We start from the raw sequence: 27,935 nt of genomic DNA, 5'->3' as shown, positions 1-27,935 counted from the left end.
AAGGCCATAAAAAATAGCTTGCAACAGTCAGAAACGAAATTAAAAGGGCTAGAGAGGGCATATGCCTCCTCCCCTTCCCCGGCTGCGCTGGCATAGATTAGAGCGGAATTAGAAACATTCGAGTCCCACGCCCTGAGAGAGGTTCGGTACCTCGCCCGCCCTGTGGCAGCCAGGAGGTATGGTGAGGGGGATAGGCCGGGTCGAACACTGTCCAGACTGGTTCGTACTGAGGGGGGCAGGAATCGCATCGACTGCGTCAAAGACACACGAGGCACCATGTGCTGGTCCGACCAGGAAATCCTCGGGACATTCACCACATTCTACACGACCCTATACGGCCCACAGCAAGAACACAGCCTGCAAGACATCGACGCCCTATTAGATCAGATCCCCATGACCCTCCTCTCCCGCGCGACCAGTGACCTCCTTGAGGCCCCCATCACCCTTGATGAAATAACCACAGTCATCTCGAACTGCCCCAGGGGCAAAGCGCCGGGCCCCGATGGCCTCACCTTGGAGTTCTATCGGGAGCATGTAGCCATTCTGGCACCCAGACTCCTGGAGGTGTGGAACGAATCCCTAGAGTCAAACATCCTACCCCCATCCATGCGTGAGGCGCTTATAACTGTACTACCCAAGCCAGGCAAACCATTAGACGAATGTGGGTCTTATAGGCCCCTTTCTCTAATCAACACTGACACTAAAATATTCGCCAAGATCATTGCCAATAGGTTTCTCGCCATTATGCCCCACCTAGTCCACCCCGACCAAAGTGGCTTCGTGCCCGGCAGATCTACCGCCCTAAATATCCGTCGCCTGTTCAATGTTCTGGCTAGGATTGACCCCAACGCACAGGCCGTGGCAGTCACCCTCGATGCCCAGAAGGCATTTGATATGGTGTCCTGGCAATACATGTGGGCGGTGCTCCACAAAATGGGAATTGGCCCACACATGAGGTCGTACATCAAACTCCTCTACACAAACCCCGCTGCCAGAGTCCTGGTCAACTCCAGAGCCTCGGCCCCCTTTGCTCTCCACAGAGGTACCCGCCAAGGCTGCCGTTTTCTCCGATACTCTGATAACGTAAGGGACAAACATACGCGCAAAGGTATACGTCTCCGTGATACTCCCGAGATCATTTCCCTACACGCCGACGACGTGCTCCTATATATTGGCTGCCCACCTATATCCGATATTAAGAGACATAACCAAAATTGGCACTTTCTCGGGCTTCACCATAAATTATTCCAAATCCGAAATCTTCCCGCTCACCCCTTCCACTACACAACCGTCCTGCAAATTCCCCCTTCGATGGTCACCGGGAGGCATCAGGTACCTTGGAGTGCAGGTGTCCCTCACTAAAGATTCACTGTTGGCTGACAATTATGCAGCTGTGGCGCAGCTTGCCGAGGCTCAAATGTTGAAATGGCGCAGTCTCCCACTCTCTTTGTCGGGTAGACTATCTCTAATCAAAATGATTATGGTCCCTAAATTTCTCTACGTCTTTGCAAATGTGCCGATCTGGGCCGGAAAACGATATTTCAAGAATCTACACGCTGCGTGTGCCCAATTTCTGTGGCACTCGGGCGCGGTTCGCAAGAAATGGAAACACATGACTCTTCCCTATGGTAACGGGGGCTTCACCGCCCCCTATTTTGCCAAATATTGGACAGCTGCGCAGGCCCAACACGCCACACACTGATACACGTTCTCCGACCCCTCCCCGCATGTGAAGCGTTAACACCCTCTCCCTAATCCTCCATCATACATATCATGCCGATGCCCCGGCAGACCCTGTGGCGGCCACTGCTAGGGCCTGGAAATATATCTTGCAGATACAACCCGATCACCACCCGTACTACAAATGGCTGCCCATCTGGCAGTTCCCGGGCCTCAGCCCCAAACATGATAAGCTTTTGATGAAACACTGGCATGATCTAGGCTATCGAGCTCTGACCGACTTTTACCCCGACGGGAAGTTTATCACTCTGCAGACGTGGCGCCCCGGACACCTAGGTACTGCATTGGAACTGCTACAATACTACAGGCTGAGAGCGGCGTTCCGCGCCTGGTGGCCCTTATACCCAGATGAGCCTCCAGACTCACCTCAGATCCAGTATATATCCAACTCGGCTGGTGCTATGGGGATAGTATCCGCGCTGTACAAACTATTGATGGCCGAACCCACAGACGTGCCAATCAAGGCGCGAGATACCTGGAGTGAGGAGTTGGGCCTCCCCATCACGGACACAATGTGGGGGAAAATGTGCACACCCCCCCGATCCACCTCTCTAAATGCCAGGCATAGGTGTATGCAATATAAGCTCCTTAACAGACTATATTACACACCTCAAAGACTGGACAGGTTTGCACACACCCAGGCCCGCTCCTGCCCTAAGTGCGGTTCTCCTGCTGCAGATCATACACACATGTTCTGGTCCTGTGACGCACTGGGCCCATACTTGAAGGCCATAATCGATGCTCTCTCAGACATTACAGCGTCCCGTATCCCCGCGGAACCCCTAGCTGTACTGTTCGGCCTGTGGGATAGCCCAGAATTAAGGAAAAGGGCTAGGTTTCTCAATGTCGCCACCATAATAGCCAAAAAATGCATATTACAATGTTGGAAGCGCCGATCCCCCCCCCTCGTTTGAGATGTGGATGAGGGCCCTCACCTGGACTCAATCGTGCGAGGAGGACTATAGCAATACCCTCCCACTGGCCTCGCGCCCCAGGAATGTGTGGACAGAATTTTGTACATATTTAAAGGACGACCTAGAACTATTGTCCTCCCCTCCTCCTGGTGATGTAATCTAATCCACTGCTGTGCCGCTTGGAGATGGGCAATGGCCCCACCGATATCTACCTAACATTCCCATGTATTGCACTACTATGTATATACCTGTCACTTTTGCTATGCTGTACAGTGTGTTGATTGTCTGTTCTCTCACCATGCCAATAAAGAAAAGTAAAAAAAAAAAAGTTATTCTCTCATTCCAGATTGTTTCAGCATATCTGATAAAGCCCTCAAAAAAGAAAGCCTTCAAATGGGCATGGGTGAAGCTCTCTTCAGACCCTCAAATCATGTAAAAGGGGTTTGTGTCTGATGGCTTGCCGTCTAAGTAACTGGGTTCATGAAAGCATTGTAGGTTATCCAGCCTATTAGGACATTAATCTTATAACATTAATGAGGCACTCAACTACAAAACAAATAATTCTGGTTTCTAGGGTGATAGAATCACCATACTTCTAGGCCCAAGACATCCATGTGTTGTAGTAAAGCCGTGCCCAAAGACTAACTCATGGCCCTTGACATGTCTGAATGGCCATCAAGACTATAATTACAATATCATACCATTTCACAATCCCGGTAGGTATGATTTGATTATTTATGCAATTAAGTTGAAAAAGAATGATTCATCAATATTAGGTGCCTATGTCCACTGAAGCAGCATTCATTTAGTAAATTATGAATCCACTACTCCAACGTAAAATCCATACGACTCATGTCTAGCCAAAGATGAGAATGAAAAGCTAATTACTTGCCCAAACCAGCTGCAAGCTAGTTTATGAGACTCAATCACTGTGAGATGGGTTTCTTTTAAACATAAGTACTAATACCTTTCTAGATCGGGCATATGAAATTATTCTGACTCTTCACCACACCATTTATACCTTTAACATTTAAATACAATCAGGTGCAATTATGCATTAAATCAGTGGTATTCAAACTTCTTTATGCGGAGCAGGTAGGAGAAGCACATATGGGATATTCTTAATTCTCAGTATCTTCTTCACTTCATCAAATGATTAACACTGCCTCTGTGTCTCAAAGCTGAACTCCGGGTGAAACGAGATTTTGGAGCAATTGAAATGCATAGTCCCATGTTGCCTCGCTGCAGTTAATCTAAAATGATGCTGCTAGTCGAGAAATGATAGCCGGCAGCAGTGGCTTTAAAGTGGGAGAACGGTGTGTTCAGTCAATCTGCAAATCTCAAAGTTCATCCTTTTGTCAAATCAAGATGGAATACATTTTTGCATGAACTATTTGATTTTGCCCTGCTCAGTGCCTCTGGCAAGCCTAAAAGATGCCCATTACTCCTTAGGAATCGGTCCTCCAAATCACACAGCTTCGCTGCTTCCTCTTTCACCTCCTGTATATAGCGGTTATCTTTAGTATGCCTCGCAGTGCAATCATTTGGATTAGAGACACTTTGTTTAATCTGTGTAGCTCTGTCTTTGTTTGTCCACATCTTGTTGGGTTTGTTTCAAAGACGCTGCCAACGAATCAATTTTGTTGGCAATGCTTTTGGTACCATCCATATTCAGCTGCTTTAAGTCTGCATTGAACGTACTTTCCTCTGCAGACATTCAGGGTGTCTGTGGGATGTTCCGGAGAGTGCACCTTCTTTCCTTTATGCCCAGTTGAGAATTCAGGAATGCAACATTTGGAGCTAAAATGCTCTCCACTGAGGTTTCCTACCTCCCCCAGTCATCTGACAGTGCACCCAGTTTTTAATATCCAGGTACTTATGTGTACACTTGTATGGAAAAGTTCTGCAGCATCGACACTTATGTGGCGTTGAGTAGGGGCTACGGGCAATGACATCAACTGGTAATAGTGCAACTGAAGCAGGGAATGGGGCACCTTACAGGACCACTATTCCATAAACATATGAGCTGGTAAATTGTTTACAAGCAGCAAAGCAGCCCCACTCGTATGGCAGCCCTATGCACCCTGGTCAGAGTCAAAAATAAGTATGCATATGTTGCTCCACTGGGCCATGGTCAATGCAGGTCTTCAGCACTCAACTACCGTCTACCTCTGTGGTGTGGCAGGGAGAGAAAGGACAGCCCTACAGCTTACAAAGTCAACTCCACACTCAGACAGGTGTGCACCACCCAGACAGCCATCCCTTTACTATTGCAACCTCACTGAAGCACTCTCACAGCGAGTAGCAATAGTAGGTATCCCCAAAGTGCAAGAGAGGGCAGATGAGCAATTGCCTCAGTCGTTGGCGTCGCTGCGTCAGCAGTGGGTCACTCAATGACAGCTAGTGAATATCTCCACTGGTCCCTCATCATACCAGGAAACACCACACAAATAATGTGCCAGGCAGCTCAGCAAGACCCCAAAACAAACTCTCCACTCTGCTCTGTAGCGTTGGCTAGGAAAGTTCTACAGCACTATGTACCAGCGTCACAGAGCACAGAGACCGAGCTGTTCCTAGTCTGCCATCTTGACTCTTCCTGGGATTTGTTTTTTCCCCCACAAAAATATGCACAATCAAACCTATTCTTATTTTTTTCTTTCATGAATATGCAGTTTTTTTCTTCTGATTTGGTGGTTCCACCTGTCCCCACCCAATATCCTTCGCCCATCCACCCCCTTCCTCTTCCCTCGTTTAGAAGTCTTTTTTCCATCTTACTTCCACCTCTCTTAAACTGACCTATGCCTGGCCCTTTTTATTTTTTTTACAAATTATCTGGGATGGGTTTAATTTTTTTTATTTGTTGTAATGGTTTTTTCAAGGTGATTGAACTCGTAGTTCAAAGAAGGGTCACATGAGCAATTGCAGTTCACCCTGCACAAGCACAACACTTCCTCCCCTACAGCTTTGTCGTTTTTTAGCTTTGGGTGAGGTAAGCTCCGGCTTATTCCTCTCAGGGCACCTGGTCTAACATCTGTACAGCATGTTTCTCAGCGGTCCATAAATGAGAGTTTAGGACAAGGTTTGCACATTTAGTGCTCCCAGTGCAAGCAACATTCCAATAGTCACACGCTCTGAGAAGCAGAGTTGCTCCAATGTAGAATTGAGAAAGATCAATTTCAGCTCTGATTCCACAGAAGTGAGCAATGGTAGCAGGAGATCACATGGGCAGATGAGCAGCTATGGAAGAACGTAGCCACAGGAGACGCAGTGATTCTTCAGAGTCCTTGTATGTCCACCAGCAGGCTAGCCATTTTGAGCCAAGTAGTAGTCCAACCTATGCAAATATCCAATTTTCGTATACTTCGTGTTAGATCCTTGGGAAATCCACAGAGGATTTTATGGGCAAAAGACATTTTTAAAAAAGGTTTTGGGAGGCAACCAGGGGGTGCGTTAATGCTAGCAGCATGGCTGCGTCACTCCTGGACCCTGGGGTTTTCGGGACCAGAGTCCCCGTTGATGCCCCCACCCAGGAGTCGCAGTGTGGCCAGATATGCTGTAGGGGGCCTGGGGCAGCACAGTGTGAAGTCTGCATATTCCTGCTTTGCTAACTGCTGAGATATGGTGATCTGCAGCCTGGGCGGTAGGCATTAGGAGGCCACATGAGGAAACCGCTCATTGAGTCTTTCAAGCTAGCACTGGGAAGGCCTGCAGGCCCAGTAGGGGTCCTTTTCCCACTGCAGAGAGCTGGTAGGAGATCTTGCCCTGACAGCATGCGGCTCCCCCGAACAGTCGAGGGCAGATTCGTGGGACTCTATGGAAGCCCAGCAAGGGGTGGGGGTGCTGTGCAACAGGCCGACATATGCCTCAGAGGAGAGTCACGGTTGGCCACAGAGAGCTGGCTGCGATAGTGCACATCATCGCTCAACGTTGCGGTGCGGTTTTTGCCTGCAGAAGTGAATGGTGGGAGAGAGTGAGCTGGGCAGGTACCGGGCCCTTGCAGGAGGTCCACCACCCCAACATACTGAGGAAGTCCTGGGTTTGGAGAGCAGGACATGTTGCTAAACTCTGCCACCAACTCTCCAACACTGCGCTCCGCTGTCCGTCCTCCACCTGGTCTTTCGCCCCACCTTCAGCTCTTCCTGTGACCTAACCCTTACACTCTGCCTTTCCTGCTGCTTGTGTTTACTATGGGACTGGTGGTTCAGTGCCTTTCTCCCCCTTGCCACTGGCTGCAACACTCACATGACACCTTGCATCAATCGGTGCCAGTCTTTCCCAAAGAGCGGCTTTAAAAAAAACGATAAGCCCCTCTCCCTTTTCCAGCAAGGTTTAAATCACAGTCTAAGGGTTTTCCTGCTAGTTTTCTGTCATGCTGTGTAGTTGGAAATAACATTTTCTGTTCTTATGGCAAGTTTGCTGCTTCTCTGGGGTGCAAGAAGTTGTTGGGACAAGATGCTGCTTGACAGTCTACATGTATTGCTGCTTTCCAGGTGTTGCTTGTTGCTGGGCTGGGTTTTATTGACTGCTCGCTGTTGCATTGTAGGAAAAGGAGTCCTGAAATAGAAAACAAAGAACGGTGGCCAGGAACTACATTAGGATGCATTGGGAGATAAAAGAGTGGTACCAGGGTTGACATTTTCAGCACATGGGAAATGTTTGGGGACTGGGATAGATGCAGGGATTTTGATGTTAAAGGATATTTGTACTGTGCACTATCACCACCGGAATGGTCCCCTGGCGGCTCTGAAAAAAAAGGAAGGGGGGGTGAGTTAGTGGGAAAAGCTGGAAAAGTGCAAGAGAGCAGTGATGTGCTGTTGGTGGCCTTATGCACAAAGAAAAGATGAACACAGTATGCACACCCAAGTTAACCAGGAAATGCTTATGATGCTGATCGGGATTTAGTGAGGTGCAGAGGAGAAAAACACTGCCTTTACACTAGGTAGTGGTACATAACAAAAAAGAAAAGTGTCCACAGGCTGTGGAACACTCGCGTCCCCTGCACACTCGGGATATTGCCAGTGGCAATCAGTAGTTCAAAAAAGTCTAAATTATGTTCTCTGGGATCTATTTCAATGTTCAATTTAATAAGAGTACAACTAGATAAATACATAAGTAGCTGGCTAGTTCATCACTGAAAAGTGGTATACTCAAAAGATCATAGTCACTTAAATTCTTGTTTAATGTACTTGGTTAGTAATCCTCAAATCGCTTGATGGTTGATTTAAAAAAAAAACAAAATGTTATTAATGCATGCCAGTCTATATTCAACAATATTATCAGTTGTTGGTCATCATATAGTGCCATGTATTTAATCAAAAAGTATATACATTTTAAATACAGTAGACGCCTAACTACTGTCCGGCTAGCTCAACGCGTTTCGAGAAATAATACCCCTTCTTCAGCAGCTGAATATTCTCTATTATCATAAAACAGGGTTCCTTTTTCATAATTTCCTAGTTTCTCAATTGAAGTTCTTCCGGACACAATGTTTCCCTTGAAGCAGAAAAGATAGGGATATTTTTTTAGAACAATGTATCTCAAATTTTCATAGCAAAAGTTGCATATTTAAACCAAAGGTGACTCTACCTCTCATTGGTGCCCCTTTAGTGTATTTCTGGAAGGAGTATTCAATGTTGCAAAAATGGGGAATCACCGGAATCCGGCAAACAGATTTTCAACCAAATTTGGGGAATGCTAAAAAAACCACAAAGGTATAATACTAAATTAGTATGGTGTCATTAAAAAAAAAAAAAAAAACACTCTAGATGAGTCACTAGGGACTAGCAATAATCAATTATTTTTGTAAATAATTTAGGCTCACTATTACCGGAGCTGTAAATAACATAACATAATGTGGGAGTGTTATTCTACTCTCCACTTACCAATTGAATGGCATAAGTGTCCAATGTGCAGTAAGTAACTCCCGTGATGGTGAGTGGTCCGTTCTTCACAGGTAAGTGCAGGGCATGCAAGGCTTGGGTCATCCCCTGAAAGAACAGAGGGAGGTTCTGTCAGAGGGTGGTAGTGTCAGACCTATAAGGTACTGAAGTACAGCTGGACAAATGGAGTATGCTGAATCAAAAAATGGTCCTGCGGGACTCCTTACCTCTCAGTAACAAGTAGATTCTCGTGTCCGGCATCCGCTGGTGATGCCGGACGCGGGAGACGTTTTACAAATACGCGAGCGGCGGCGACACGCGTCAGCACGGTGACGTCAGATGTAAACATCTGACGTCATCACGCGGCGTGCATCCCGCATCGCGTCACAGACACCAAAAAGTGCCTGCCGGTGCGAGTATGGACGCACTAATTCTGCAATGTTTGGGGACTAGGTTTTCGAAATGGGGTAAGAACTTACATAGTGCTGAGTACCGTGTCACAATAGTGAATAGGGAGTGTCCTTTAGTGTGAATAATAATGGATGTGGTAAAGAGGTCATAATGGAGCAATTCCAAATGATCATAATGCAAGTTTGTACACAAGGGGCACCTCTGCTCACAATCTTCCCATATTCATTTTAGCTAGTGTATTGTCTGAACTATAGTCTGTATCACTATGGTATAGTTACAATTATCACGTGGGTAAAGTAAACTGAACTAGCTTGAGTCCGAGTATAATGTGACTAGTTAGATATGTTTACATACATATTCACAGGGCCACTTCTTCTGAACTTTTAGTCCGTACATCAGATTTCACAGTAAGGTCACATTAGGGAGTGTGTAGAATAAATTGAACAATCTCATAAAATCAGATTTTTCTGAGGAGTATGTACATACTGATTAACATTGATACAGGTGGAGTAATTCGACACAGATTGACCCATCGAAAAAGGTTCTCACATTTTTAGGCAAAAGCCGACAGTATGTAAAAGATCACATTCGTAGGTACTCGCTAACAATGAGCATGTATTCTGATAATATGGTAGTTCATATACATACTGGTTAACATTAAATAGAGGTGGAATAGTTCGACACTGATTGACCCATCGAAAGAGGTTCTCACATTTTTTAGGCAAAAAGTCGACAGTATGTAAAAAATCACATTCGTAGGTGCTCGCTAACAATGAGCATATATTCTTACAATATGGTAGTTCAGATATTAGATACTCAACTTCTTCCACTGGAAACGGGGGAGAAAAAGATAGGAGCACAGTATGATTCTAGTTTGTACATGTAAGGTAGACTGGTTACAGGAAGATAATACCAGCAGGTGTTCTCAACCTTGGAGGAGACATTCTCTATATTTATAAATAGTGTAACTCATTGATGTCAGTTCTACCTGTGATGGTATATGTAAATCTTAGGCACAAATGTAGCTCATAAATATAGAGAATGTCTCCTCCAAGGTTGAGAACACCTGCTGGTATTATCTTCCTGTAACCAGTCTACCTTACATGTACAAACTAGAATCATACTGTGCTCCTATCTTTTTCTCCCCCGTTTCCAGTGGAAGAAGTTGAGTATCTAATATCTGAACTACCATATTGTAAGAATATATGCTCATTGTTAGCGAGCACCTACGAATGTGATTTTTTACATACTGTCGACTTTTTGCCTAAAAAATGTGAGAACCTCTTTCGATGGGTCAATCAGTGTCGAACTATTCCACCTCTATTTAATGTTAACCAGTATGTATATGAACTACCATATTATCAGAATACATGCTCATTGTTAGCGAGTACCTACGAATGTGATCTTTTACATACTGTCGGCTTTTGCCTAAAAATGTGAGAACCTTTTTCGATGGGTCAATCTGTGTCGAATTACTCCACCTGTATCAATGTTAATCAGTATGTACATACTCCTCAGAAAAATCTGATTTTATGACATTGTTCAATTTATTCTACACACTCCCTAATGTGACCTTACTGTGAAATCTGATGTACGGACTAAAAGTTCAGAAGAAGTGGCCCTGTGAATATGTATGTAAACATATCTAACTAGTCACATTATACTCAGACTCAAGCTAGTTCAGTTTACTTTACTCACGTGATAATTGTAACTATACCATAGTGATACAGACTATAGTTAAAACACTACACTAGCTAAAATGAACATGGGAAGATTGTGAGCAGAGGTGCCCATTGTGTACAAACTTGCATTATGCATCATTTGGAATTGCTCCATTATGACCTCTTTACCACATCCATTATTATTCACACTAAAGGACACTCCCTAATCACTATTGTGATATGGTACTCAGCACTATGTAAGTTCTTACCCCATTTAGAAAACCTAGTCCCCAAACATTGCAGAATTAGTGCATCCATACTCGCACCAGCAGGCACTTTTTGGTGCCTGTGACGCGATGCGGGATGCGCGCCGCGTGATGAAAACAGATGTTTACATCTGACGTCACCGCGCTGATGCGTGTCGCCGCCGCTCGCGTATTTGTAAAACGGGTCTCCCGCGTGCGGCATCACCAGCGGATGCCGGCCAGGAGAATCTACATGTTACTGAGAGGTAAGGAGTGCCGCAGGACCATTTTTTGATTCAGCATACTCCACTTGTCCAGCTGTACTTCAATACCTTATAGGTCTGACACTACCACCCTCTGACAGAACCTCCCTCTGTCCTTTCAGGGGATGACCCAAGCCTTGCATGCCCTGCACTTACCTGTGAAGAACGGACCACTCACCATCACGGGAGTTACTTACTGCACATTGGACCCTTATACCATTCAATTGGTAAGTGGAGAGTAGAATAACACTCCCACATTATGTTATTTACAGCTCTGGTAATCGTGAGCCTAAATTACTTACAAAAATAATTGATTATTGCTAGTCCCTAATGACTCATCTAGAGTGTGTGTTTTTTTAATGACACCATACTAATTTAGTATATATACCTTTGTGTTTTTTTAGCATTCCCCAAATTTGGTTGAAAATATGTTTGCCGGATTCCGGTGATTCCCCATTTTCGCAACATTGAATACTCCTTCCAGAAATGCACTAAAGGGGCACCAATGAGAGGTAGAGTCACCTTTGGTTAAAATATGCAACTTTTGCTATGAAAATTTGAGATACATTGTTCTAAAAAAATATCCCTATCTTTTCTGCTTCAAGGGAAACATTGTGCCCTGTGTCCAGAAGAACTTCAATTGAGAAACTAGGAAATTATGAAAAAAGAACCCTGTTTTATGATAGAGAATATTCAGCTCCTGAAGAAGGGATATTATTTCCGAAACGCGTTGAGCTAGCCAGACAGTAGTTAGGCCTCTACTGTATTTAAAATGTATATACTTTGATTAAATACATGGCACTATATGATGACCAACAACTGATAATATTGTTGAATATAGACTGGCATGCATTAATAAAATGTTGTTTTTTTTTAAATCAACCATCAAGCGATTTGAGGATTACTAACCAAGTACATTAAACAAGAATTTAAGTGACTATGATCTTTTGAGTATACCACTTTTCAGTGATGAACTAGCCAGCTACTTATGTATTTATCTAGTTGTACTCTTATCTTCCCATTGTGTTGCAAGCAATTTATAAATTGAACATTGAAATAGATTCCAGAGAACATGATTTAGACTTTTTTGAACTACTGATTGCTACTGGCAATATCCCGAGTGTGCAGGGGACGCGAGTGTTCCACAGCCCGTGGACACACTTCTTCTTTCTGTTGGTGGCCTTAGCGCGGTTACTCCATTGGCTGGGCTTGGAGTGTTTTCCGGTCGTTAGTTGTCGTGTGCTGTTGTGCGAGTATGTGAGGTTTGTTTTGTTGTTACAGTGTAGTGAAGTTTGTGCAGATTGTTGTGTTGTAGGTTTGTGGTGGGAGTTTGAGAGGTGTATGCAGAGGGCTGAAATTGGATTGGTTAATTGGCATTGCTGTCTGGAAGCGAGGTGCTAAGCTTCCGTATTCCCTCCCGGTGGGGTGCGCGAGCGTCTCCGCGTCTCGACCCAGATCTGGGACAGTCCGACACTCACAGACCCTTTCACACATGGCATCCGCTCACATTCGTAACCTTGGCCAAGTTCAGCCCCAGCCACCTACATGATACCGGTCATCCTAGATTTTGTCTTCCTTTTCTTTGTGTTTTCCGTTCTATTGTTTCGTTTTTTCAGTTTGAATTTGTGATGTTGAAGAGCCAGGTTTTTAGTAATTTTCTGAATTGTAGGTGGTCTTTGGTGTTTCTTATTTCATTCGGGATGTTGTTGCAGGTTTTTGCAGCTAAGTGGGAGAAGGTGGAGCCCCCAAGTTTTTTCTTAAGGTATGGATTTTGCTCCAGGCAGATTTCGTTGCTTTATCTGAGGATTCTCGTTGGCTTGTAGATGGTTATTTTCTTTTGTAGGAATTTAGATCCTTGTTCCCCCGATTGCCCTGTGTGTTATGCACATTGTTTTGAAGGTGATGCAATGTTTGACTGGGAGCCAATGCAGTGTTTTTAGTGCTGGGGTTATGTAGTCTCTTCCGGATAGTTTGAGGAGCAGTCTGGCTGCTGTATTTTGGATCTGTTGTAGTTTCTTCAGGAGGTATTCTGGCATTCCAAGATAGAGGCTGTTGGCAAAGTCGATTCTTGACATGATGAGAGGGAGGATTGTGAGTGTTTTATGGGTGAAGGAGAGGAAAGGTAAGATTCTTCTTGTCGTGTGAAGGAGGAAGAAGCATTTCCTGATTATTGCATTTATTTGAGGTTCTCAGGTTAGGGTGTTGTCCATCAGGACTCCCTGATTTTTTACTACATTAGATGGTGTTGGTGGTGTTCTGATTTCCGTTGGCCATGGGATGCAGGTGTTCTCTTGGTTTTTGGATATAATCATGATTTCTGTCTTTCCTGGGTCGATTTTCAAGTTGTTGGCGTTCATCCAGTTAAAAACGTACACACAATTAGGGTTGAGTGATCGGGTTGGGTGTCTTCGATTTTGGAGATGATTTGAGTGTCATCTGCGTAGTTGTAGCATGAAGATTCAGATTACTGAAGTCTGGTATATGTTGAAGTACAGTGGTGATAGTGAGGAACCTTGTGGCACTCCACAGTAGTTAACTACAACTACCAAGTAAGCGCATATAACTCCACAGCCAACCAAGATACAAGGCTAATTGCTGTTTCAAGTGTACATAAGCTGCAACCTCTTACTGTATGGTCTATGAAACCATTTGAATATTAAGTGCAGTGTACATTTAATAAACACTTTAATTATGTAATCAAAAAGTACCACTGGTTGTGGAGATATCATTTCAAAAAGGCATTAGCAGAGGCTGGATTAGACCCCATCTTTCACAACTTCTCATTCGGAGGCCAGTGACCTGACCACTTCACTGCCAATGCCATAGCCATGAATCCCGTATGCATGGTTGAGAGTTAGCCCATCCTCATACATCACCCTGCACTCAGCAAAAACTTTTGCACATAGGCAGTTTGGTTTCCATCTAGCGCCCTATGTTAGAGAGAGGAGAAGTACCCTTAGTTTCTGCTTAGGTCAATCAGCAATGGTATGAAAACAATTAAACCACCCAAAGGTCACTCACTGAAACAGGTTTTGCAACGGGCCAAACACATGTGCATAGTGTGTCAGCCAGCAGTATACTTTTCAACATTTGCAATAGTGCAAAGGTGGAATAGACAAACTTGAAAGCGCTGGCGCACCAAAACACTTGTGCACGTAGCCTAATTTCTAAATTCCCTTTGAAAAATAATCTTCCCTTTGCACTGCTGTGTAGCAGGGCTCGCTGCCAAATGTGAATGAGGGAGAGAAGTCTTACCAAGGCTTACAACAAGATTGCATGCTGTGCTATTTGCAAGTAGTTATGTTTGCCTTTTCAATTACCACTTGGTGTAGCCGATAGCCTACTGAGTGAGCGAATATGATCAGTTTAACTTGATTACTCGGGCATATGCAGTCGAATTGTACATGGCACCTTAAGAATTAAGAAGATTTTCAGTTTTACAATTTGAAATGAAAAGATTTACCTTGATCCATGTGTCATGTCATGGGCATAATTGTACAATCCTATGATGGCTTTCCTTTCTTCAATTCGAGACAGCATGATCATAAGAGTTGTGTATGTTATCATCAAATCTAAGTAGTTCTTTGTTAAATCAAAGTTGACAGTCTACAAAAAAAAAAAAGGACATCACCATTATTTTGTGTTAAGGACAAGAACATGCATGAAAAAAGTCGTACTGTGCCAAAGATTTCTCTGGCAAAATTCACTACAGACCCACTCCCCATTTCATATACTAGGCAAAAATCTGATTCCATATGCATTTCTTTTTTTATCACACCATCAGTTCTCGAAAAAACTGAATTCCAATTGAACATTTCCTGACTTTAGTATGTGATCTAAAATACACTCCACTCCTAAAAAAGCATGTGCTTATCACTAGCAGACATTTCAAAAGAACACTTGAATAATGTCCACAAAATTCGACATTCCTTTATGTTCCTACCCATCATTGCATTGTCTGAGCAGTTATGCCTGGCAAAAGGATGATTTTTTCTAAAAGCTTTTGCATCTTTATCAGATTATATGGTACGCACATGGAATCCTTCACAAAGCAAAACTTGGATTAGAGTTATATAAATCAGGAAATTAGGAAAGTAGTGAGAGCGGAGAGGGAGAGGACCTCTACACCCCATTTGTAGTCGGCACACCAGCACTCACTAGGGCTGGTGGCGACTGTGCATGAGGTTACTTACCTACAGGGCTAATTAGTTATCACTAAGGTTCCAGCTTGAGGAATAACTTTTTAATAAATATCCTCCTGTCATTTTTGTGATACAACAGTTAAGGTATAGAAGGGAGGTGACCACCTTTCGACTCATTTGTTGTCCCTCACCACCTCTGCCTGAATGACAAAAAAACAGAGCTCCTTATCGTTGGTTCCCACCACTGCCTAAAACACCTTAGTCCTGCCTTCTCCTCCTTTTGCATCGATGGCAACACCATCCCGGTCTCCGCCCATGTCAAAACACTAGGTGTTTATCTGGACGCTGAACACAACATGCAAAAACATGTAAAAGCAATTGCCTCCTCTACAGCCTATTCCACCAAACTCATTAACCTCTCCCAGAAGATTCATGACTCCTAACAACTGCTTTACTCTAGCCAGAGCCATCATAGGCAGTAAATTGGACTACTGCAATGCCATCTTAGCTGGGACCTCAGAAAAAAAAAATCAACAATCTTCAACTAATCCAAAATAATGCCCTGTGAGCTGCCTGGGGCATGAAGCGCTCCAACCAAATATCAGAACATCAGACAAGAGGCTCATTGGCTCCCCCATCAAAGCTCTTATTGATTTTAAACTCCTCACTATCACCCACCCTTGCCTACACAATACTGCCCCACTACCTTATGAACCGTATTACTAAGAAACACAACACAGGCAATCTCCGCTCCTCCTACACATCTGCCTAGCACATACCCAGATTTGCCAGAAAGCGAGCTGGAGGAGCCTGCTTTACCATTATCGCACCCACACTCTGCAACGCTCTCCCTCAGCATATCCAAAAAGAAGACAGTTATACACTCTTCCGAAAGAAAAGAAAATCTTCACTATTCAACAAATACATGCAACGCGTATAACCCACTGTCCACGCATGATCATGACTACTTACGCTGAAATGTAACCTTACTGTTCCTACCATGTTGTAACTCACTGTGTACTGCCTTCTTAGCGCTCTGATACCTCCGGCTGTGGGCGCTACCAACAAATACAATAAAAGTCATCATTCCTAAGAGGTGCACTGACTTTCGCACAGTTACCTGGCGACCGACTATGTATTGGGGGAACTGAAACAGCATGTTTTGTACCCTCTCGGAAGGGGAAGACTAGGCCGTCTTCTGTCCAAATTAGTGCCCCCAGAAATTGTTTTACTTGACTGGGCACTAGACTGGACTTTTTCCTCATTGATGGAGAAACCTAATTGAAACAGCAGTTTGATGGTTGAGGGTTTTGCTGACACAATTGGGGTGTGTCTCTTGTTATTAGCCAGTCGTCTAGGTAAGGGTACACTGGAATGGACTGTCTCCGTAAGTGTGCAGCACCACTGTAAGGACTTTTGTAAACACCCATGGTGCTGAGGCTATGCCGAATGGTAGCACTTTGAAATTGGTAGTGCTTGTCTCCCACTTTGAATCTTAAGTATTTTCTGTGCACTGGCAACATTGAAATATGAAAGTATGATCATCCTGAATGTTTGTGGCTTCAAATGCGTGTTTGTAGGGCGCATGTCCAAGACTGGGTGCATTGTTAGAACTTTCTTTGGGACAAGGAAGTACACTGAATAAATACCTTGGTTTTCTCCCAGAGGTTGAACCTGCTCTATCGCTCCCTTTTGTAGCACTGAACTTTTTCTTGTAAAATCAATTGATGTTCTGACAACATTCTTCTTGACTGAGGAGGATGGTGGCGAGGCGTTTCTACAAATTCTATTGAATAACATTTGGCCACAGTTGTTGCACCCTGCTATCTGATGTTATACTTGCCCACGTGTGGTTGCTATGCAGCCCAGGAGCCTACTGGGGAAGCTCAGGAGGGTACCTGGACCAGAGCATCATTTGCTGGTGGGGCTGCAGAGCATCTAGAGGCTGCAACTCTGCCCCAACCTTTACCTCTCCTAAACCCTCTGCTGATTTGTTTGAAAAGAAGAGTATTGTCTTTGGGGATTGTACCAAGAATATGAGGAGGCTCCAAAGCCAGACAGAGACCACTGTGAAACCCTGGCTCTGAAAAGAACATTGTGTATTAAAAGGTGCGCCAGTCGATAAAGGGTTTATTAGAAATGTGCCCTAATGTTTTCAGGGTCTCATGCTCCTTCTTGGTAGTCTCTAACTGGTCATCTACTGCCATCCCAAAGAGGGCAGAATCTTCGAAATGCATATTTATTAAGGTTGCCCTAGTCTTGGGTTTGAACCCTGAATCCCGAAGGCATGAAAGGCATTTGAGCAAGGTGCCGTCAACTAGCACGCTACCAGAAGTGTCTGCTGAGCCCACAGTGTTTAAAATATTCTGGACTACCCGTTTCCCTTCAGTTGAGATTTTGAGTAGGTGGGACCTTACAGGTTCAGGGACAGAATCCAGTTGTTTGTGTATTTCATCTCACTGAGTATTATTATAGCTTGCAACCAAAGTGGTATTGTTTGCAATGTGAATCAAATAAGCCCCAGATGTGGTCACTCTTGTGCCCAGGATATATAATCTCTTGCACTCTTTATTGAGATATGCTTTAGCACTAGACAGTGGCACACCCGCCCTCTTCCTGGTGACAACTAGTGAATCAGGCTTTACATGACCTTTATTGTAAGGAGGGTTTGAAAGTGAGGGCTTAAAAATCTTTTCTATCCTGGGGTTGACTGCACGAGTAAGTGAAGGTGTAGTTCGAGATGGGGAAATTCTTTTCTTTATAGACTGCAAAAGAGGAATAGCCTGACTGATGGCTTTCCTTTCATTTAAAGTATCATCTACGAAATCAGTGGGCCTCATTACGAGTGTGCGGTCCAGTAACAACGGTGCTGGTAAGCCTACCAGCAGCAATGTTACCAAACCGGCACACTCCGAGTCTGCGGCCGACTGCCGTCCTGCCCGCTAGGGTCAGACCTGCAGGGCGGAACAGCACCCACCCGCAGACTTTCACGGAAGAACCGGCACCGTCATTAACAGTGACGGTGCTTCCTTGATCACCATTCCCATTGAATCCTGAGTTCCTGGAACACCGGGGGCGCAATCCCACGGTTATTCTGGCAAGCCAGGCGCAAGTAAATATTGCAAGTCTGGCAGCAACCCCCAAGCAGCACCGGCTGGGTTACCGCCGGACTTGTAATGAGGACCAGTGTCTTACACGGTTTCCCTGCGTCTGAAGATTAACATGATTGGCAGCCCTTTTTAGCAACACATTGAACAAATGTTGGTCATCAATGGGGGAAATGTGACCACCCTCAGGTGTAACAAAATCATGAGGATCTATAATAGTTAACGGAGCAGGACATTTCAGCAAGTCCCGGTTCGGCGCACCCTGTTTCCCAGAGCCACTACGGCGCAGGGACATCTTCGTGCCGGTATGTTTTGGCGCGACTGGCATGGTGCATTAATTTAAAAAAAAAAGAAAGAGCGTATGTTCATGAATGGAGCAATTAAATTGGAAATAGAAAAAAAAATGTTTTGAAGCAATGGACATGGTGCGGGTTCATGAAAAAAATGCAAGGGAGCGAAAATACTAATTTAAACAAAAAAGGGGGGGGGATTCTTGCTGTCGCGAACCTTGGCCTGCGAGAATTCGAGACCCAGCACTTAACTACAGGCCAGAGAGATCTTATTGTATAGCTATGCACAAGTTTCATACTTAGCCTGAACGCCTTCTGGTTTTTTTTCAAGGCAATTGTAATTTTTACAATTGCGTGCATCATTTTGTGAGCAGTGCATGTAGCTGAATGTTGCAGGCCATGACAAGTTTTGAAAAGAAGATGAGGTGACTATTCTCTCGCTCCAATCTATGAAAAAAACAGTACCATGACTACACCTGTCATGATGCCTACCCCCGGGGACCCAGACCGAGTCCAGCAACCCCGGAAGCAGACATCAAGTTACCCCAAGCAAGCCCAGCAACCCCCGCTAGGGGCTATTTGGGGTTCCATCCAAAAATATGGCCGAAAAATTGCCGTTTTTTGTGGCAACATTATTGCATGAAACATGCGGGGGACACCACCGCAACCCCCAAACTTTTTTTTTTGCCCCCGTCCCCATATATATAGTCACCCAAATAATATTGCCACGACATTTTCCCGGCGATATTATTTACGGCGACCATATATATGGCGATATTATTACCCGATACCCTATTTGGGTGCAGTCCTGGTACCTATGGCGCCAGGCTCATATGGAGAGTCAGTCCATAGATTAAAACTTACCTAATGCAGACCATGCTGCAACCTTACCTGATGCAGACCATGCTGCAAGAGCTCCAAGCCAAATGAGGCTTGGAAGGGACTATTTTACCTAGGGACTATTTTTTTTACTCGGGTGGGGCTATAAGAGGGGACATCCAAGGTGATCAGTGTGGAGAATAGCAGGGTGGGGGGATTTACGCTCAACTCCACGGGTGGTTAATTCCCTTTCTCCATTTGCAGAAGAATATTCCTACGGGCCAAGCAAACGAAGCTAGGTGGGCCAGTCCAGTCCGTCATCTCGGCCCTACGCGTCACATTAGTGGAGGCTGCAGCAGTCCAGATCGACGCCTCTGTGGGAGCCAGGTGAGCGTAACACCACCCTCCAGTGTTTGTTTAAAATTCCATGGCCATCTTCACCAGGTGGCCAGGAAGTGGCATACAAATGTGGTTATGGTGTTGCGGTACGGATGATTTCGAGTAATACAAGGATTCTAGATGTGGGTAGTCAGATTCTCCTTGGTGCTGCCATGGACGGAAGCTTTCAGACCGGGAGGATATGCATGTAGAGGCAATGCATAGGCTATTCAGTAATTTTGCATGTTTCTGGTACAAGTTACCAATGTGATGCACTTTAGCTTCATTGCACACTGCTTAAAATCCATTTGCCAAATGGTCCTTTGTACACATTCTTCATTTGATTAGTTTTCATAACAATGTAATCAGCCACCAACCTAAGGCGATTGACAAGTCTACATCCTGGATAATATGCATGCTCTATAATTGGATGATGGGTAACCTATGTCTTAACCCTACCAAACCAGAAATCCTCTATTGGGTTAATAGCCTTCAACAGGTCTACCACCATGAGCCTGTGAAAAGCGGATTACTTCTTGCAAATGAAGCACTTTTAACAGGCTGTGTATACCACAGTACCTGTAAATGTGCAGCATTTGCAGGAAGTAATCCATTATATTAGGCCTGAGGAATGTTTAGATGCGGCTGCAATATCACATATATGCCACATCAATGGCGCCGGAATGGTTTGCGTGCCGAAGTGGGAAAGCTGAAATTTGGCGCTACCGGGTCATGGCCCGGCCCCGCACCAAAAGTACAGCACCGAAACGGGGCGTACCGAATCATCTGGGTCCATCCTGATCATATTTGAAAACAGCATGTGCAATACTTCACACCTACCACTAGATGCCGGCCTATGCAAAGCATGTGATTCTAAGGATCTACTACACAAGCCTCAAATATATATATAGCACAAACGGAGGAAAACAGGCTAACAATTTGCTAACAGAGCCAAAGGCCACCAAAAGTAGATCAGTCTTGTTGTACAGACTCTAAAGTCTCATTTTGCTCCTAGAAATAAAGTGATACAAAAATATTGTGATACAGCAGCACATTGCCAGAAACAGGAGTGTAATGCTGAGCTTTAAACACACTTATTAGTGTTACAGTTTACAGTAAAACATTTCACACAAAAGTGAAGCATCAAAGTTGTACAAAATACATAAACATTAAAACCACTGTCGATCAAGCACATAAAGCATTTTCCATTTCTTTTTTATAAAGTGCATGTGCTGTTGCGCAAAATTCATAGATAGTTTACGCTCCTTTATCATAATCAAATTGATGCAATTTAAAAACCTCAATAATTATATGGTCAATGGAAGTTAATTCCCCCGCTACAATATGTTGCCAGAAAGCCTGCATGTTCACACAACCTTTGTTGTCAAATTTCTCAAAGGTTTGGCATCTTAATAACTGAAGGGAGGGACAATCAATGACCAAGTGGGCAAGAGTTTCAGAAACTCCCAGGTCCTCCCAAGATGTACAAGAATTCTTGTGGATTAACCGTTTGCTTCTTATACAATTTATTTTGCCTGTTGGCAGCACATTCATCCAAAATATTACGAATTGTGCACACCAATGTGAGTTCGGTAGAGTGGTCAGATATTTTGGGATAGTACCCAGACTTCTGATGTCCCAAAAAAGATGCTCGTGCAATTTATAGTTTCAAATTCACTCCCTTGTCTTTGACCAATCCATGCGAAAAAGCCGGTTTCACCTCGTTGGGATTAACAATTAAAGATTATGTTGTGGCAATCAAATCTAAGATGTTCTGAGCGTTCGATATAAAGCCAGACATAGGCGAGTGTTTCTTAATATCATGTGTTTGAGGGTTAAGATCTTTGTAGAGTGAAATTCTAGTGGGAGCTTGTAGCTTTCCATACAATGGTACCAGTTTCCATTGATAACCACTTAGTAACGTCCACCCCAATTTGTGTCTTATGACTATAGTTGGCATACAATTAGGAAGCAACAAAATCTGTTTTCACAGCTTTCCCTCTATTTTGTTCAAATCTATGCCTTCTGATCGTTTCAATCCCATACATGGTTGAGGGCACTACTTTCCATTTATAGAGATCAATCAAAGGTTGGATGGAGAAACCACCAACTGAGAAAACTCGTGTCGGAAGCGGCTACTGTGATTGTGTTCCTGTGTATCAGAGGTGCGGCTTGACACGCTGTGAAGGACGCTGTGAAGGTCCTTTCCTCTGACCTGATCTGCTCTCTGAACGCAAACGGAGGAGCCGAGGAGGGCAGCGGTGGATTTCACTTTGCCGCTTTGCTTCTTTTTGGACTGGATTAGTTATCCAGTCACCCGGTGAGTTACAGTGTGCATGTGCTGGTGTTTTTGTTGTGCTTCATTGCCTACAACAGGGACTCACTGTGCCTTGCGAGTCAGTGTCTCTGCATTGTTCCTACTTTGTTGTGCAGGCGAGATCCAGTGTGTTTGGGTAAATTCCCAGAGAGTTATGCAGATTTTGCAAACCTCCTCAGGGTGCTGACCGCGGTGTATAGGAGTAGAGACGTAGCTGGGTAAATAGTGTCGTCATAGTGTCGAGCATCTAAAGGTCACCCGCCTGCAGCTTGCCCAAAAATAAATAAAAGAAGAAAAAAAAGCAAACTTTTTTTCCATCCCAAAAACTTCCAAAACGGTTGGGTATTCCCTTTTTCCAGACCCACTTAGCCTAGTGGCCAGGGGACAGCCAAGTTGTCCGGTGTTGTATGGAGATTTCTGAATTACAGCCTCGAACAAAGCACCTGGTCTGCTAGAGAGTCTGAGAGGCGCCAGAGTAACTCGTGTTTCTAGCAAACAATCTATTTAGAGGGAGAGGCAGAGTTCGACGGCCACAGGCGGATTTGGTCGGGCAGAGTGGATTTGCCTCTGATTTGGCACAGGGGTCAACTAGGAACTATTGGAGATGAAACTCCGTAGTACAACTTTACAGGATGATATCAGATCCCCAGAGTGGGTGGATATGCCAATAGATAACACAGCGACGCTACCAATGTATCAGCCTCAGGTCTCGGATCTTAATTTACAAAGCACCTCCAGCCACCGTGTTCAGGCTTTAGTCCATTAGAATCCCCTGCAATCAGTACTGAATATGCCCCCCATAAGGAGCAGAGGGTGTAAGAGGACAACCAACCACTGTACAAGCTTGGAAGAAGGGGTTGGAATACACAGTGACGACAAAGAAAATCCAGAGGAAAATCGAAGACCACTTTGGGAGACAGAGGTGTAAAAGTGCTAACGATCAAGAAGTACAATCCTCCACCCAAACCTCTATATTATTGCAAAGAGAAAGAGAAAGAGAAATACAATCTGGACCCAAGTGGAATCTCCTGTGTGAGCAAATTGTCAGGAGAGGAAGAATCCTTAAATACTACTGAAGAGAGGAGGGATATTGTTCCCAAGGTAACACATCCCGGTAGAAGGAAGGAGTATGGAAAATGTTCTAACCTGCCATCATGTATAGCACCCAAGGAGACAGTACATTTATTTGAACTATTAAACTCAGAAAGTACAGTCACAAGCTGGGGTGCTGCTAGAGTTCTCCAAGGAAATAGAAAGTTGTGATGCGTCGCTGGTGGGACTCAACAACGTAATCAACTCAGTTGTGGTCCTGGCCTTAAAGGACGTCCGACTGGAGGTAGCTAAGCAAGGGATGGATATTTCATCAATTCAAACTGCCCTGCTACTAAGGATATCTGAAGAGGAAGCTAATCATCTTCTACAGAAATTGCTATCCCTCTCAAATGTCCTGCATGATTTAGGAACAGGGGAGCAGGAGAGAGAGGTAGATGCTATTGTGCCCTTTGATGATACCCCCTTGTCAGAGTCAGTCTTGGAGGAATTCAGACGACTAGCCTATGTGGTGGAGGGTAAATCAAACAACTGTGGCGTAGTAGGAGGTCGGAAGGCAAGGAAAAGAGAAGCAAGTAGGAGGAGGAGGAACGTCTCCATGTCCAATGGGAAAGATCTTAATAAAAAAAACAAACAAAAAATATTAAAATAAAAAAAATAGGAACAAACTTCTTTCTTAAAGTTCTCGTAAATTCCTCCTCTACAGCTCATCGGATGCAGGGGGATGGGAGGTGGGGAAAGTAGCCCCTGATACTATAACCTCGAATGGGCTATCATATAATGATGTCAACTTAATACCAATAGGATCCAAGAAGATGGGTTGGCAATTATAAAGGCTAGTGTGGGCCTTCAAATAGACTGGCAGGAGATGAGTGCAGTGAATGAGGTTTCGATAGGTTGGATGCCTCATCCAACTGCGCAAAAGCAATCAGCACCTGGGTCCGAGACAGCTCCGCTGGCTTACAAGCTACCAATAGCCCCAATATTTGTATTGAATAAACATGCATTGCCAGTCACTAATGCATTGTGTAAAACAAGAACGGCGGAAGGCCAGGTCCAGAATATCAAATTAGCCCCAATGTTTGTGAAACAACTGCACATGGAGTTGAAGAAAACATCCTCTGAGGAAATTGTGAGAACAGGGCAGGGCAAGCAGACCAAGATGGATATGAATTACAATGGAATTAGCATATCAAGGACAGTCGAGGTGGCTCAAAAACAGCAAATCTCACTACCTCCGAATTCAGTGATGCAGGTCCCTCTAGGGAACCATGAGGAAGACATACAAAATGACTTTGCAAAGATATGGCTAAAGACCAAAAAAGAATGTCTATAGATCACTTAGCAGGGGAGTCATCCTGTCACTTTTTAAAAGGGTTTCCAATTTATATTTGTTTAACTCTCAGGACATTGAATGTGTAGGATTCCCCAATGTTAGGAATCCTTACGTCGGAACCCTTATGTTGTGGGCGTTGGACTTGCTTCGAAAAAAGCACAGGAGGGTATAATGGGGGCTGCAAAAGAACTAGAAGGACAGTCTATTACTCTCTAGGAATGCATTGATGGACAGTGCTAATTTGAGATTTTTGCATGGAGAATGTATAGCGGGCCATATTGTGGGTGAGGGTGCAAACTTGAGTACTGTCTTGTCGCCCAGGAGACAAAGGGCAAATGGCCATGGTTCACAAGATAACACGCCGTTTGTTACTGGAAATTCTAACCTAAGTATTGCCGAAACTGGGCGTGGGTTCCCAGCCTCTTTAGTCAGTCAGAATTGTGTTTGATTAGCTGGAACATGCGGGGTCCCAATACGTTCAACTTAAGATTCAAGAAAGAGCCTCTTTTTAGTACAGCGGATATAATCACGTTTCAGGAAACATGGCTAGTGAATTTATAATCAAGCAGCCTCTCAAAAAGCTAAAGGCAGACCCTCGGGAGGTCTGCTGACGGCTTTTATAAATTCCTCAATTATGAACAATTCCATGTTTTTTTAATGATAATAGGGGCATTCAAGCATGTAGGGCCACTTTAAAGAGTCAGTTGCATATTCTTGAGTTGATCTTTATAAATGTATATTAGAACCCCGCCTGCTCCAGCCTTCAGGGTTTTCTGGATAGCCTCACCTCTCTTTTGGAGAAAAAAATATTTAAAACATTTGCGGGATCCTACATTATCCTTGCGGGGGATTAAAACACTCAATGTATTCTTCCCTCACAGATAAGGGAAAACGGGAAATGTAGAAGAGTGCTAAACAAGGGGAAAAAAAATGGGTAGATTTTCTGGGGGTTTGGGTGTTGCAAATGACAAATGGGGCTTTGGTGGGGGATTCTCCTGCATGTGAAACTTGGCATTGAGGTCCCTCCTCCTCAATTTTGGACTATATATTCATGTCAGCTGAATTGTTTGCCCAGGATGTTTCCTTGAGGGTTGGGGGTTATGGAGGCAGCGATCACTGCACATTAGAGTTAAAGTTTCAAGGCTTGATGGCCAATACGGCAGAAAAGTATGCTCAGTGTTCAGTGAGCAGAAAGAGTAGACTCCGCCTACAAAAATATAAATGGGAAGGCTCTATTCTTAATAGCAAACTCCTAGAAATCCCAGATGGGATTCAGCTAGATAACTGCCAGCCAGACCTGTTTGTTAAATTCGCTTGGACAGTTTGCCCACAGAGTATTGGCAGAGGTAGGGAGGGGAACACAGGTTCATTGCCATGTATTTGACGAGGAGTCCAGAGAAAAGAAGGTTTTGAATAGGAAGGTGAGATACCTTAACAAATGGTGTGTCAAACATCAGTATAAGCGATCTTTAGGTAGAAGGATGTGGTGCCTTCAACAGGATGGAGAGATGATGCTAAAGTTGGTGTGTAACAAAGACTCGAGAAATTTCTGGTCAGTTTTGTATCAGCTGGAGTCTGTCTCCCACTCCACCCAATGCAATCTGGTCCCTGTACAGAAGTGGGTTGATTTCCTGTCATCTAATGTTAAGGGTAATGGAGTGTCCACTTTTAGGGCTCCAAAGGGGGTTATGTGGAATCTCCCGCTTGACGAACAATCCCTGATAGACCGAATTGTGAAGGCATCCGCTTCAAAGGCAGCGGGACCAAATGGCCTCACCTACCAAGTGCTGAAAAACAACCCAGCACTCTGGGCGAAACTGCTCTTTTGGTTGTTTAGGGAGAAACTTGTGAGGCAAAGTTTCCCCTCTTCGTGGAAGTGTGCGATAATCATACCCTTATTTAAGGGGGGGCGATTGGATGTTACCAACAAACTATCGGCATATCAAACTCCTTGATATCGAAGGTAAGCTATTTATGAGGATACTCCTGGATGAATTGGAAGAATGGGTTAAAACTGTTAATGTCCTCTCCAAATATCAAACAGAGTTCAGAAGGGGTTTATCGACCGCTTTGAAGGGGGTTGTTTTGAACATCTTAAATTAAAAGACAATGGGTAAGGGGGAATGTCAGCTCCATGGGGCCTGGATGGACTTCTCCAGAGCCTTTGACAAGGTGGACAGGGATCGGCTATGGAGGAAGTTAAGAGCGTGGGGAATCCCGGAACATCTACTTTCTATGCTAGTGGAACTCCATAAAGACACTACAATGAGAGTGAGACTGGACGAATTGGGCCATCTTTCTGAATCGATTAAGGTGGAAAGAGGGCTTTGTCAGGGTTGCCTGGGTGCACCCCTATTTTTCAATCTCTATCTGGCGGATATAGGTGACTTCTTGAGTTTGTTGGCATTGGTCAGTCCAGGGATTAATGGTGGTAGAATTCAATGTCTGGCCTATGCCGATGACGCTGTCCTGCTGGATAAAACTGCGGTAGGGCTTCAGCATCTTTTGGACAAGTTGAATGAATATGCAATAGAGAACGGACTCTCGATAAACCCCACTAAGTTCAGAATAGTTCTCTTTAGGCACCCGCTAAAAAGGGTTGTTTACTTCGAGTGGAAACTGGGGGGACAGGCAATTCCAAGAGTAGAGGAAGTGGTTTATCTGGGGTACAAAATGTATGCCTCACCTTCCATGGGCAAAGTGGAGTGTGATTTACGGAGTAAAATTATGCTATTGGTACCTCAGTTGAAAAAGATCCTGATACAATATTGTACTTTTGCCATCCTCCCTGTAATTAGGTTTTATAAGGCGAAAGTTGTCCCAGTGCTTCTTTACGGCCTGCAGGCTTAGCCACTTTTATGGAATCTGGACTGGCAATTAATTGAGACTTGTGTGAAAGAAAGCCCTCAGTTTGCCAATGTGTTTGCCCATCTCTAGTCTTAGATTTGAGCTGGGTTTAAGATCTTTGAAGTCCCATATAGTTTGGAAATTGTGCTCTTTGTAACGGTTGATCATCACTGCCCACGATTAAACATTATATGCAGTCATTAGATGTCATCTAGAAAGTAAAAGATCAAAGATGTTTCCTTCGCTGGAAGAAATGGTGGGATGTGCACTTGCTAATCCTAACACTGAGACTTTCATCCAGAACCCCTTGAAGGCCAAGAAGGCCCTGGAGGAAATGGACTGGATTGAAACTATCAACAGTTTGTGTGCTATTTCTCCCGTGAACTTATTCCAGAAGGTTGGTAAAAAAGTTGGTTTCATACCAAGGTATTTGTTAAAGTTCCCCGATTGGAAATTCAGACAGAACTTTATGAGATTGCCTTTGAATATTCTTCATACAGGGAAAGTTTTCTCGAAAAGGGGGATGGGAGAGCTCG

General features: G+C 44.3%; 1 protein-coding gene across 5 annotated transcripts in view; it reads right to left on the bottom strand.

Moving 5' to 3' along the window:
• Window positions 1–27,935, bottom strand: part of NCKAP1 (NCK associated protein 1) — a 1,877,983-nt gene that overhangs the window by 1,605,921 nt on the left and 244,127 nt on the right. For all 5 annotated transcript variants that reach the window (XM_069615779.1, XM_069615776.1, XM_069615777.1 and 2 more), the window contains one exon: window positions 14,577–14,719. In XM_069615779.1, the coding sequence (XP_069471880.1) occupies window positions 14,577–14,719 (143 nt within the window). The remainder of the gene's footprint in view (window positions 1–14,576; window positions 14,720–27,935) is intronic.

Source organism: Ambystoma mexicanum, chromosome 9 (assembly GCF_040938575.1).
Source record: "Ambystoma mexicanum isolate Mex_15411 chromosome 9, UKY_AmexF1_1, whole genome shotgun sequence".
NCBI classification, from domain to species: domain Eukaryota; kingdom Metazoa; phylum Chordata; class Amphibia; order Caudata; family Ambystomatidae; genus Ambystoma; species Ambystoma mexicanum.
This window is presented reverse-complemented; position numbering and strand designations above follow the sequence as displayed.